We start from the raw sequence: 14,698 nt of genomic DNA, 5'->3' as shown, positions 1-14,698 counted from the left end.
GGGACGGTAATATCCAGACACCGCCTCCAGGGACGCCTCTAACACACCTCCCTGCCATTATCCCACCAAGCTCCAGGGGGCGATAGCTAGCCTTTCCATCCGCGGGCCTTCCCCGGCCTGACTCACACAAGCCCCACCGCGCTCCCTCCAATCAACGGAGAGCGACGCACGTCCTTGCGGAAGTGATGTCAGTGACTAGTCCTGTGGGGGCGGTGGGAACGATGAAGGGACTGGGTCAGCGGTAGCCGTTGTGTGAAGATGGAGGTAGGAACCTGATCGCAAAGAAGGCTGGAGAGAGCGCAGCTCATCGGGTTGAAGCAGAGGCGGGAAGCTGAGCGGAGAGGCAGTTGACGGGACGGCAGAGAGAGCGGGGTTTGGGGAGCGTTTGAATGTCGGGGTCATAATCCGTCGCTCCAAACTAACTCTTCTACCCCTAATTTATCTTCCCGGCTTTCTTTTGGTTTCCAGTTTCCCGGAGGAAATGACAATTACCTGACGATCACAGGGCCCTCGCACCCCTTCCTGTCAGGGGCCGAGGTGAGCACGAGCTGCCGGTGTTGGGGGAGGCGGGGGGCGCGTGAGGCTGCGGTGGGGTACGGCTCTGGGGAGGAGAGGACCCCGGGGGCCGGAGGCGGGGAACCAGAGGCTGCTATTGGTATTTAGAGAAAAGTGGTAGCTGCTTCTGGAGGCTGTGAAGCCTAAGGGAAGGCCGGGGAAGCTACTGTCATCAGAAAAGCGGGACGTTGAAAAGAGCTAATCTATTTCAGAGTGATCCTGGATTGGAAGACAGAGTGGAGTTGTCTCATTTTGTTGGGGAAAAATAACTGCGACAATCTTGGGGGATCGCAGAGGGAAGAGAATATTTCAGCTAAACAAATTGGGGTGAGGGAAGGAGTATACCTAATCAGGGGTTCCCTATGGGGGTGTGTTCATTCTTGAAAAGAAACTGTTGAAGGGGTCTTTGTTCCATTTAAATTTTCTATTCGATGATAAAAGTTAAAAAGTTAACAGTTATGTTTAAATATATGGTGTTTAGCTTGTTTTGCTAGTGACAGGATGCAAGGAAATAGATGCCAGAAAACATGAATGGAGTTGAGTAGAACATGTGCTTCTGTTTGCCAGTGACTCAGTTTGAGCAGATTACTTCACCTTTCTGCGTCAGTTTCTCCAGCTGTCAAATGGCTGTAATGTTTCTTGTGATGCTAGAAGTGGAAGTAATGATTATGGTGAGGTCTTTCGGTATTCGTGGACAAGTTTTGGTTGAAATATTGTCATAATATAGATATGTATCACTTAAGTAAGGCAAGAAAGATGGGACAGACAAGAATAAATTTCCTGGTCTTTGAGAAACTGTGAAGTCTTGAGCTTTCTACTGTCTTTTGAGGACTTGAATTGTTTTCCAAAAGCAGGGTGAACCATTTGCATCAGTTTCTTTTCTTGTGCCAAGATTTCAGTTGCTGTTGACTAGGCTTTTCTTATAATAAATCTTAATGTTTTCATGGATGAGAATTAGATTGACATGGGGCACTTGCTAGTTTTTAACTTCTTTAGAGTTACTATTTATTATTCTCCTAAGCAGGGGAAAGTGTGAATCAAATGAGTAGCAGATTTACAAATTATATAAAACTAAAATGTGTTTGATGCTTTGCAGTCTCATCACCAGTTTCTTCTAAGTAATATCTCCATGGTTTAATGTCATTATTGTTAAGTGTTGTAAATCTCATATTGACCTCATCCACATGAAAGTGCGCCATTGCCAATTCTTTCTAAATCAGGTCTCCACAATTTTGCTTTTATAATTGTAAGACATTAAAAAGAACAAAAATACTTTGCCAAGAAGCTTATAACTACATTTCAATGGCTTTTTCTAGCCCAAAACTAGAAGGACTTGTTAAAAGTTCTCATAGCAACTTCATTTTTCCTTCCCCATTTTTTTTAAGCTCTATTTTAATCACTGTGTGGTTTTTTGTATCTAGTCTTACTGTGAGCCACCTAGAACTAGTAAAGGTAATTAAAAATTTTTTTTCTTTTAGAAGAGTAATTTTAGAGTTCTCATGCAAGAAAAAAATGTCCACAAAAGTATTAGCCATAAAAAAATGAAAAATTGGACTTCATTGAAATTGGACATCATCAAAACACATCATTAAGAAATTAAATAGACATTCCACAGAGTCTGAGAAGGTATCTTAGTACATATATTTGACATTCAGAATACATCAAATACTTTTGCAAAGTAAAAGAAAGAATCCAGTTTAGAAATGGGCAGATGATTTTTTGGGGGGGGGTTGATGTGAGGGATTTATTTTTTGAGTACTTTCTACATGCTGCATTCTCTGCAAATATGATGGGAGGCAGTACACAGTGATGGAGAGACCTCTGTTGCTTTTTAAAAAAATTACAGTTGACATATTATATTAGTTTCAAGTATACAACATAATGATTACACATTCATATAACTTAGGAAGTGATCACCCCATTAAGTCTAATGTGGGCAAGAAATTTGAACACATACTTCACAAAAGAGGGTATCTAAATTGCCATTAGGCATATGAAAAAGGGTCATCATAATTCATCAGGGAAATGCCTATTAAAATCATAAGAAGATGCCGTTACACATTCACCAGAATGGTTAAAATTAAAAAGACCGACAATTCCAAGAGCTAACAAGGATATAGATAATTCTTAGTCATTGCTGGTGAGAGCATGAGTTGATTCAGCCACTTTGGAAAACTGGCAGTATCTATTAAGAATACCCTGTGGCCTAGTACATAATTCCATTTTTTGATATATACATGAGAGAAATAAATGCATATATAATCACCAAAAACAAGAATGTGCATAGCAACTTTATTCACAGTAGTTAAAAACACTGGAAACAGCCCAAGTGTCTATAAACTGGTATATTTGTAGAAAAAGAAATATACAGCAAAAAAAGAACGAACACTAACAAATACAACTTTGATGACCTCAAAAATATAGCATTGAGTAACAGAAGCCAGACATAAAAGAGCAGACACTATGAATTTATTTTTAAATAAAGGTCAAGAATATACAACACTAAACAGTAATGACAAATCAGAATAGTGAAATTTGTAGAAGAGTGGAAACATTGATTGGGAAGGAGCATGAGAAAATCTTTTGGAGTGAGAGAAATATTCTGTATCTTTGAGTGGTGGTTCACTGGATGTTGACATAAGTAAAAAAAAATTATTGAACTATATGCTTAAAATTTGTGTACATAAGTTATACCTCAGTAAAGTAAGAAGTAGTTTTTTAAAAGTAGGTGTCCAGAGAGGCAAGCTTAGCAGTTGTTAATAACGTTGCTTAAAATAGGAAAACTAATCTGAAGGAAGTTTAATCTTTCTGTTTCATTCAAGTTGGCTCTTATATAATGATATTGTGCTTTGAGCACTAAGAAAATAGTTTCATAAATATACTTAATTAGAAAAAAGTATTTGTAACATTAGAACCAGTTAATGATTTCAGGCTTAACAGTTAAAAATCTCACTACTATACCAATTTTTAAGAATAAGTTATTTTAATAACTCATAGCACCAGTGTACTGTTGAATAAATCCATGTTGGATTACAGTTTTTAAAAGAATAATTTACACAAGAAACTAAAATAACTGGATTGTGTGTTTTGGTAAGGGAAAATGTGAATGGGGAGGGAAATGGTATTTTAGGTAAGCATCCTTATTTTCCATACTAATTCCCAAACTTCTTCCTCCCCCTAAAAGACCCAGGAATTTAACAGAGAAGGAAACGAAAGCTGAGTGGGAAGGTAGCTGCATAGTATTTGTGTTTTCTTCTTCTGTGTCCACATCAATGATACTTACTTTAATATTTGCCCCAATTTTTATCTTTCGCTTATATTTGACAGTCTAGAGTATGATCTAGTTATGTAGTAGATCCACTAAAATAAAATAAATTTATATTTTCATTATTGGATTTCAACCATAATGTTACAGATCCCTTGTAGTAGTAAAAGGGATTTAGAGTGAATCTCTGTTTATTCTAGCATGTGGTTTATTTACCCTCCTGTATTTTAAACCATTGCCATAATTTTACTCTTCATACCACCATTAAAGCCACAGATAGTGACTAACAAAGCTGTTTCCTGGAGGTGGTACTTAGAAAGAATGCCTTGTTAATTCGACACAATGGAACCTCTGCATGTCTTGTTTTTTTAGTGTAGTCCAGGAGAGCATTCCAGATGGTTTGTGAGGGCTGGTCCTTTGTAGAACACTGGTCTCTTATTTTGGGTATGAATTTTTATTCTTTTTCAGTTCTCATTAACAAATAGTATCATTTTCATATCTCAGCAGAGTAGCTTTTTTATTTGTGTGGTAAACATCTTTTGTTGTAGATAGGCAACTTTTACTTTGCCAAACCAATCTGTATCTTTTTCTAAAAACTGAAAACCACTATTATATAACAATTGATCTAGCACATTAAATGTTTCCTCAATCCTATTTTCAGTCCTGGTAGCTTGTTCATTTGTTTGCATGAGAATTTGGTAAAAACAAACAAACAAAAAAGACTTTGTACCCACTTCCTGTAAAGAAGTGCTCACATGAATCTAGACTGAAATTTCAATGCCATGGACCTAAAATTAAGAACTTTCACATAATAACAAAAATGATGAGTTGTGTACTGAGAAAAGTTCAGTTCTTGAGGAGAGTTTTAGATTTTCCATCAAGAACTGCCTGCCCCTATGCTCCTTATATTAGTGTCATGTTATAGCTCAGATAACTACCAAATTTTTACCATGCTAAGTAAAATAGTAAGGATCTTAGAGGAGGAAAATATAAAAATGAAACTATATACATGTCTTTTTGTCTTCTAGGAATTGTTTGTTTGCCAGTGTGATTCAGAGAGATTGGCATTTTAGAGATGTACCTTTTTCTCCCTAGTTTCTATTAGCTGGAAGTATTCTTCTAGCAATGTCTTTATTAAAATAAAAATGATGATACTAGTGAGACCCTTTCTGGGTCTAGAAAGACCTTGAGGACCTCTTAGAATGCATTATTTAATCATGAAAAAAATGTGGGTGTCTGTTGAATTTGATCTGAATCAGTTGACATGTACTATACCATGTGACAGGTTGATAGAATTTAAAGTTTCCAAAATTTCAGCAACCTATGATCATTGGCTGGGGCAGCTGGCAAGTTAATAACTCAGATATTAATATCTAATAACAATTGGTTAGTAACAGTTCTTAAACAGATGTGTATATATGTGTGTATATATATCAGGCAATGTGATTATAAGCTTTTGTGTACTAAGTCCCATGATTTTTCATAAAAACCATATTAGGAGATTACCATTACAACTTCCATTTTATAGATGAAGAAAGCTCATTTAAGGTTATGTAGTAAGAGGCAGAACTGGGGCTTGAACCCAAGACCTCCCTTAACGCTATGTCTCTGGCTATTATTTATAGGATTGGGCAAAAGTAGGTTTACAGTTGTTCATATGAAAAATAATCAATAATTAATAAATAATAATACAAGAATAAACTGTTTCACATACTCACAACCATAAACCTACTTGCAGATGCCATTTTAGTTTTTTAGTGTCAAAAAGAAATCATAGCATGTAACATATCTTATATCAGCCATTGGTCTTATAGCTCCATGAATGGTGGCCCCATCCAAAATAGAAAGAGTGTATTATTTTGTAGTTGGATTCAGAGGAAGGAATTGAGTCTTTAGCCAGCTGGAATAATCTTTTTCTCCCTCGCTTGCAAAAAGGCTTGGCCAGAGCAAGACCAAGAATATGTTCGGGAACTGTTAGAAAACCATTTTGCCATTATTTTTTTAAAATATGAAACACTTCATGAATTTGCCTGACATCTTGGCGCAGGGGCAATGCTAATCTTCTCTGTATCATTCCAACTTTAGTACATATGCTGTTGAAGCAAGCATCAGTTTGCCTTTTGACTGTAGCTGTTATATTTTTCTCCTCACTGTTATCCTTATTTGGTATTGTGGGTTTACCGAAAATACTGTACAAATGGGAATCTTATTTGTTTTTAACATCATGATTTCTAAAATAGAAAAGAGGTAGGAAACTCTTAAGTGCATACATTCTAGAGGGGGTAAGGTACCCATGACAGGATAAACTTTAAAAGAACCTAAAACAACAAAGTATAATTGTGTGGTTGACAATGAATTTCTGTGGTCTAACAGCTCAGGTGTACATACTAAGTGTAAAATAACTGCTATCAGAATTAAACATCATAGCAAAACAGGTTATAAAGTCTGGGTCCTTACTAATGGTGCTGAAAGAATCACTCATTAGAATAATAGCCATATTAGTTTAAGATAACTAATGGTAAATGTACCAAAAGAGATAAAAGAATTGAAAACTGTGATTGATGTTGGCAGCCTGTAGTGCCATGACCAACAGTATGAGAAAGAAGAGAGGTTTATTGTAAAATTAAATAGGCCCTAAGAAATTGATAACAAAAATAGGATCCAGGCTAGAAAGAGGTACACTGAGAATCTCCAGTACTTGGCTTGTTCTTCCCTTCCTCCTCTTCCCACTAATTATTTTTCCTCTTTTTTTTTTTCCCCCTACAGACATTCCATACACCAAGCTTGGGTGATGAGGAATTTGAAATTCCACCTATCTCCTTGGATTCTGATCCCTCACTGGCTGTCTCAGATGTAGTTGGCCACTTTGATGACCTGGCAGACCCTTCCTCATCTCAGGATGGCAGCTTTTCAGCCCAGTATGGGGTCCAGACATTGGACATGCCTGTGGGCATGACCCATGGCTTGATGGAGCAGGGCGGGGGGCTCCTGAGTGGGGGCTTGACCATGGTAAGGGGCAAGACATTTTCAAGTTTACACACCAAGCTTGTGGGCATAGTGTTAGGGAAGACAAAAGTGATTCTCCATTCCCTACTGCACTTGGGTATTACGTTTTTCTCATTCTTGTCGATGAAGGCTCATCATCAAAGACTTAATTTCCCCTGAATTAATGAAATTTATCATGTGAATCAATCATTTAAAATTGTAAAATGTCCAATGTTAACACTGAATTGAAAATGATTTATTGTGATTTTTGGAAAAAAAGGTTCTTCAACTCCCCTTCTAACATGGCCTTCACATCCTAGGATTCAAATGGGAGTGTGATAGCTGGCACATTGAGAGATTTATTCTAAAACAACCTGAACCAAATGTATTAATTGTGGGTATGTGTTATAAGTCAGTATATTGAGCTTTCAACACATCTCATTGGTAGCACCTTTCCACACATTATAGTTGATGCCAAACATCTCAGCTCTGGCCTTATTTACTCTGATTGCCTGTGTATTGCAACTTTAAAAGCCATTATTTTAGCAGGGTATAGGGAGAAAGTTTTTCTTTACCTATTGGGTCATCACTATCTCCATATTACCAAATAATTTATTTGCTCTTTAACTTGTCCAAAATTAAGGCTTCTCTGGTTTTTAGTTATTTTGGAATAGGCCTTTGGGTACAAAGAAAGGACTTTACTAATTTCTTCATTGAAAACCTTAATATATTTTACATGTAGACAAGTTATTTGATGTTTATAGTTTAAACAGTGATACAGTGTGGATGAGTAGGGGTTTTATAAACTGTCCTGAACACTGGGTGGGGGGAAGGGTGGTGTTCTTTATATTTAGTGTTTAATTAGCCCTTCTGCTTCTCTCAGGACTTGGACCATTCTATAGGAACTCAGTATAGCGCCAACCCACCTGTTACAATTGATGTACCAATGACAGACATGACATCTGGCTTGATGGGGCATAGCCAGTTGACCACCATTGATCAGTCAGAACTGAGTTCTCAACTTGGTTTGAGCTTAGGGGGTGGCACCATCCTGCCACCTGCCCAGTCACCTGAAGATCGTCTTTCAACCACCCCTTCACCTACTAGTTCACTTCATGAGGATGGTGTTGAGGACTTCCGGAGGGTGAGGCATTCCCTGCCAAAAATCAAATCTGCCATGATATTCTGGAATAAAATCTTGGCATACAGAGCTATTCAATATCTTTACTCCTGTCCTGCCATCTCCTCTGCTCTTTTCTGGGTATGGGGTCCTGCCTCTCAATTTACAGTTGATAATGCTCCTCCCAATCTCCATTTTTAATTGGTCCTCACATACTTTACTAATGTCTTAATCCTATTGCCTCTATTTTTAGCATTTCTGAAAATTCCATCCATGTAGCTAGTTTCTCCCATATAAAAGTCCTTTTCTTACAGTTCTCCAGACATGCTACTTCCTTCTTCCTTCTTATAATTCTCTCTTTTCTCCCCTGCAGCAACTTCCCAGCCAGAAGACAGTTGTGGTGGAAGCAGGGAAAAAGCAGAAGACCCCAAAGAAGAGAAAAAAGAAAGACCCTAATGAACCTCAGAAACCGGTTTCAGCATATGCTTTATTCTTTCGTGATACACAGGCTGCCATCAAGGGACAGAATCCCAATGCCACTTTTGGGGAAGTTTCAAAAATTGTGGCCTCTATGTGGGACAGTCTTGGAGAGGAGCAGAAACAGGTGAGCAAATATTGAGGAACTAGTGGATAATGAATGTTCTAGAAGTTTTTAAGGGGATAAAAACTTAAGTTTTCTTTTACTTACCTGGTCTTATTTAATATCAGCTCTTTGTTAATGGCATTCACAAATTATCCTTTGTCTAAGGAGCTGCAGCCATACACTAAGTTCAGAATACCCGTCTAAAAATTATTAATAATTACAAAAACACAATCTAACTTTCCTAAGCCTCATTTTTTTTTCCCCACTATAAAATTAGGTTATTCCTTGATAAATTGCATGCTGTGGCTACCTCTAAAATCCATTACCAAGTTGCATTTAGAATATAATTTAGGATTTTCTCATTGGCCTACTTTAAACTTGAAAACTATATAGTTTATCTCCCTAAATTTAATTTGGATTTCAAAAAAAAATTGAAAATTGTCATACTATATAATAAAAGGTAGAATTGAAATGGCTATAATTGTTATATATTATCCAGGTCTTGTGTCAAAATGAGCCTGATACTTAATCATTTGAAAAAGGTGAATTTATTATAATTTGTATCAGTTACCTATTGCTATTCAACAAAGCACCACAAATTTAATGGCTTAAAACAATAGCAATTTATTATTTCTCATGCTTCTGTAAATTGGTTGGGTGGTTTTCCTAGTGTTCTTGCCAGAGCTCATTCCTGTGGTTATAGTCAAATGACAGCTGGTATGATTGGCCATGGTGACTTTGCTCTCATGTCTGGCAGTTGGTGCCACCTGTTGGTTGAGATGCTTTGGTTCTCTTTCACATGGCTCCTATCCTCCACATAGGCTAGACTGGCTTCTTTAAAGTATGGCAAATGTAGACCAATGTTCCAAGAGGACAAAAAGAGATGCCCCAAGGTCTCTTTGTGTCACTTCAGCCACATTTTAATAATAAAAGCAATTCATAGAGCTAGCTCAGATTCAAAGAAAGGGGAAACAGGTTTAGCTCTTGATGGAAGAAGTATACAAGATGGAAAGAGTGCTTGTGGCCATCATTGCAAACAATTTAACACATTCTTTCAGGGAGAGTATACTGGTCAGGCACAATCTCTGCTCTGGCTAAGTAGTCTACTAATCTTAAATAGTTTTGGGGTCAGGGTTTGTTTTGCTAATAGAGGTAGGCATGGGTTAGTGTTAACTTTAGAAGTGGAGTTATCCTGGCAATATTCTTATTGATTGGCTGGATTTCAGATGCTTGGTCACTGGAAGTCTGACATGAAGGCTATCTTGATTACTAGCTTTCAGAAATGTATTCACTAAAAGGAATTGTCAGTATTCAAACTGAGATTGTCACTTATTGATGAATAATATAATTGTCAGTCTTTTCTAGGAGTATAGGAACTTCTTAAACAGTTTTTCTTTCCTGCAGGTATATAAGAGGAAAACTGAGGCTGCCAAGAAAGAGTATCTGAAAGCTCTGGCTGCTTATAAAGACAATCAAGAGTGTCAGGTAAGAGGGTTAGGGGAGGTGGATATTAAACCAATAAAAAGATTTTTTGAGCTGTTTATTAGCAGTTACAAGACTATCACCAAAAACCTGTGCACCCTCTTACTATATAGTATTAAAAGCTTAGAAATACAAGGTCTGTCTGGAAAAAGTCCAGCCACTGGTAACATAATGAGAACAGTTTGTGCAACATCGATGTAACCTATCAGCCAAGGAGAATGAACCGGAATGCATATGTGTGAACAATGACGACTTCACTGTCCTATTCAGTGGGGGTGGTAGACACCATTGAGTGAGGATGTGTACTGTTTCACTGTCTGAGCAAGTAGAGCAATGAATCTGCATCAGATTTTGTGTTAAGCTTGAACATTCCTCTGCAGAAACTATCTGGATAACTCAGAAGCTATGGGCAACTGGTAGTTGGCAGCTTCATCATGACAGTGTACCTGTTCATGCATCACGTCTCATCTCATGCAGAGTTGTTTGGCGAAACATCAAATCACCAGGATTACTCTGCCCCCCTACAGCCCAGATTTGGTACTCTGTGACTTCTGGCTTTTCCCAAAACTAAAGTCACCTTTGAAAAGGAAGAGATTTCAGACCATTGATGAGATTCAGGAAAATACGACAGGGCAGCTGATGGTGACTGGGAGAACTTTGTGAGGTCCCAAGGTGCCTACTTTGAAGGGGACAGAGGCATAATTGTCCTATGCACAGTCTTTCTTGTATCTTGTATCTTCAACAAATGTCTATTTTTCATATTACATGGTTGGATACCTTCTGGACAGACCTTGTATATAACCTAGTTTTCTGTTTCCATCATAAACCCTGCTAAACAGTCTTTCTGAATTTATTTTCATTGTTTACTTTAGCCAGGGAAGCACCCATAGCTGCCGTTTTCCTTCCCTGCTTTTTAATTTCCAACCTATGATATATCTTTTGGGAGGTGATTAAAGTGAATATATCCTGGAAAAAAGAGTAAACTTCCCAATGACTTTTTTTTCTCCCTTTTAGGCCACTGTAGAAACAGTGGAATTGGATCCAGTGCCATCATCACAGACTCCTTCTCCACCTCCTGTGGCTACTGTTGACCCAGCATCTCCAGCACCAGCTTCAACAGAGCCCCCTGCCCTGTCCCCTTCCATTGTTGTTAACTCCACTCTTTCATCCTATGTGGCAAACCAGGCATCTTCTGGGGCTGGGGGTCAGCCTAATATCACCAAGTTGATTATTACCAAACAGATGTTGCCTTCATCTATTACCATGTCTCAAGGAGGGATGGTTACTGTTATCCCAGCCACAGTGGTGACCTCCCGGGGGATCCAACTAGGCCAAACCAGTACAGCTACTATCCAGCCCAGTCAACAAGCCCAGATTGTCACTCGGTCAGTGTTGCAGGCAGCAGCAGCAGCTGCTGCTTCCATGCAATTGCCTCCACCCCGACTACAACCCCCTCCTTTGCAACAGATGCCTCAGCCCCCCACTCAGCAGCAAGTGACCATTCTGCAGCAGCCTCCCCCACTCCAGGCCATGCAGCAGCCGCCACCTCAGAAAGCTCGAATCAATTTACAGCAACAACCACCTCCTCTGCAGATAAAGATTGTGCCTGGACCAACTCTGAAAATGCAGACCACCTTAGTTCCACCAGCTGTGGAAAGTAGTCCTGAGCGGCCTATGAACACCAGCCCTGAGGCCCACACAGTGGAAGAAACCTCTCCTGATACAATCTGTGAGATGATCACAGATGTAGTTCCTGAGGTGAGCCTGTTTTCAAGTCTTTCCTGTAGACCAGTAGAAGTGTGTAAGAACATTTTTGGTTGAACCAGTAAAAGGGGTTGCTGTTAGCAGTTAATACCTAGCCACCACTGGTATGAAACATCTATAAAGGACAGTTTCCTGTGACTGACTTGTCCCACCTATGATACTCTAGTGTTCTGGGTGAAAAGCATTAAGAGGGCCTTGTATCCCAGACTACTCAACTAAAGCACAAGTAATACTGTAGTTTGGCCAGAAAGGATACAGCCTAAGCCTAGAGCTATTTTTTTTTTTTTTTTTGGAGGAATCTACCCAAAGATCCTAAATTAAGGAGATTTAAGTGCTGTTTCTTCTGTATCTGGACTGCTTGGCTTGATGTTTTTAGTGTGGGAATGGATACGGGATCTAGCTGGAAAAATTCAGTTGGTTCATATCATTGAGTCCAAAGCGACATAAACAGTTGCCCATTACCCTAGTTTTAACTTATACATGACAAGTGGTAGATTTAAAATATGGATCTATTTGAGACTAGCTCCACAACTGATGAAGCAGTAATTTTAAAGAAAAACTGAATCTCCGAGTTCTTTCCCTCTTTCTAATGGCACATTTTGTCTTGTTAGCCCTCAGTCTTACTTGAGGTGACCCAAGCTCTATTTACATTTTGCTTTTGATTTGATATTTTCAGAGGAATATTATTCAAATGTGGAATAGTCAGCGATGGCCAAGACTAAAATTAAAGAGTACAGTGACCCACCGTGCACATGTAAAACTACTACTTGGCCCTCTACATAGATGAATTCCAATGTATCAAAAATAAAGACACTTTAACTGCGCAAGTAAATTTGCATATGCTTGAGTGGACCTATGCAGTTCAAACCTGAGTTGTTAAAAGGGTCAACTATACTAGCATATGGCCAGCATTCACCTGATGGGAAGAATGTTCATGTCCATTTGCTTGGCAATGTTCTAAAACTGGATAAAAAGGGTGAAACCAAAAACTCAGCTTCTTTTGCAATGTTACCCCATATATGAGGGATTTTAACGCCTTTGTTCCATTGGGTCGCAGAAGTAAGTGGACTAATGGCTGACAAGGTAGGTAGCAAATCTAATCCATCTTTGGTGCTTTCTTCCTCATAGGTTGAGTCTCCTTCTCAAATGGATGTTGAATTGGTGAGTGGGTCTCCGGTGACGCTCTCACCCCAGCCTCGGTGTGTGAGGTCCGGTTGTGAGAATCCTCCCGTTGCAAGTAAGGACTGGGACAATGAGTACTGCAGCAATGAGTGTGTTGTGAAGCACTGCAGGTGAGTTATAGTTTCTCTTTTTATAATTCATGTTGGCAAACATGGTAACCCTGAGCATATCAGTATTACTTTATAGAGTATACCTTCAGTAGAGTAGATAGCTATATATACATCTGATTGTAGAGGCTATTAGAAAAGTTCCCCTGCTTAAACAGAGCTTACATTTGCTGCATAGGCAAAGATGACATGATTAGCAGTTCACAATTTTCAGGTATATTTTACATTTATGCATGCTCTTTAAATGTGTGACGACACATTAAGCAGTTAGTGACCGTGAATATTAGCTTCATTTATCTCCTTGGTGCAAATCTCGCCACTTAGGGATTAGAATTTGAGGAGGAATGGATAAGTGATAAGTAGCATAATAAGGTGCTAAGTATGGAAGGAGTTAGGAGGGTCCTGAAGATTTTGCCCTTCTTCCCAAATTCTCCTGGCATTTATCTACATCCATGAAATAAGGCATTGGTATTTCCTGTTTCAGATCCTCTTCAGTAAACTAGGATTGCCTATATTGCTGACTTTTAGGCCCATTGCCTTGTTATTCCTGTTGAGTGATACCATCTCACCTTGATGCTATAGGACATTAACTGGGAACCTATTTGTTTAATAAGACAGTTAAAAAAGAATACATCTAAGCTATAATTCTTTGTGTCTTTTTCTCTTTTAGGGATGTCTTCTTGGCCTGGTTAGCCTCTAGAAATTCAAACACAGTGGTGTTTGTAAAATAGTCCTTCCTGTTTTCCAAGCCAGTGAAGATTTATCTGCCAGGAACATGTCCAGGACCCTGCTTTTAAAACTCAGGCTGTGCTTCGGATAGTGCCTGATCTCAACCCATGATGGTCCCTTCATGCTTCTCCCCTTTTCTCTCTTCAGCAAGGGGCCAGGCTATGGAGCAGGGCCATTGAGTTTGCTGTAATCTGGAATTGCTTTTTACTTTTAAGTACAAGCAGAGATGCCATTGATAGCAGAGGAAAAGGTGAAAGGAATATGGACAAGCAGAACATAGCAGTGGGGGGCAGGGGGATTGAGGAAACTTCTTGATATAATTGTCATATGACTTGTCTAAAAGATTATTAAAATTATGAGTGTACACATCAGCTTTGAGCCTACCATTGTATGCATCCATTTGAAAAGGGATACAAGGTTTGATTAAAGGTTACCTCTTAAACAGAGAGCTAGTACTATCACATCTATACATTGCCACACCGGGCTGTAGGGAACATATCACGTAGGAGTTTCTCATTTATTCCTCTTTACAAATACTTCTGTAGTCAGTGTCCTTTCTTACCTCAGTTATCACAGTTTCTGAATGTAAAGGGCAGAACTCTACAAAGTCTAAAGTTGTGTTCACTTGTGTTTGATGAAATATCTTTTATAAGATAGGCCAGAGGTGTTTTCACTTACGTAATAAATAGAAGCTAACTGTCTGCGCACCCTAGGCATGCACTTAAAATTTAACCTAAAATGTACTTATTTCACTGTTCTTGAAAATAAGCCAAAGGATAATAGACTAGCAAAGCCATAGCTGTAACAGAATAAGCAAATATTTAGAGCTTGATAGCCCTAGTGATAACCTTCCGTGAAGCTCAGAGCTTACCCTGAGAAGTGCTGTCCCAGAGATCCCACCCCCTTCTTTATTATCATGTTCATGT

The 14,698-nt window shown here is 38.8% G+C and overlaps 1 protein-coding gene and 1 non-coding gene across 2 annotated transcripts; one reads left to right on the top strand and one right to left on the bottom strand.

Annotated features, from left to right (window-relative positions):
• Positions 1-184: 184 nt before the first annotated feature.
• Positions 185-14,143, top strand: TOX4 (TOX high mobility group box family member 4). The gene is made up of 9 exons (XM_090270307.1): positions 185-264; positions 469-537; positions 6,587-6,829; positions 7,689-7,949; positions 8,299-8,529; positions 9,913-9,993; positions 11,005-11,748; positions 12,883-13,046; positions 13,714-14,143. Exons 1-9 carry the CDS (start codon positions 259-261, stop codon positions 13,772-13,774), a joined length of 1,860 nt encoding a protein of 619 aa, XP_090126433.1. The 5' UTR covers positions 185-258; the 3' UTR covers positions 13,775-14,143.
• LOC150016117 (U6 spliceosomal RNA) lies at positions 5,823-5,929 on the bottom strand. Its single transcript, XR_016510154.1, has one exon. It is a non-coding gene; the product is annotated as a U6 spliceosomal RNA (small nuclear RNA).
• Positions 14,144-14,698: the final 555 nt, after the last annotated feature.

Source organism: Furipterus horrens, unplaced genomic scaffold, assembly GCF_987537825.1.
Source record: "Furipterus horrens unplaced genomic scaffold, mFurHor1.1.pri manual_scaffold_3, whole genome shotgun sequence".
Taxonomy (NCBI): Eukaryota; Metazoa; Chordata; class Mammalia; order Chiroptera; family Furipteridae; genus Furipterus; species Furipterus horrens.
Note: the sequence above shows the minus strand (reverse complement) of the source record. Positions and strands in the feature narration are given on the sequence as shown.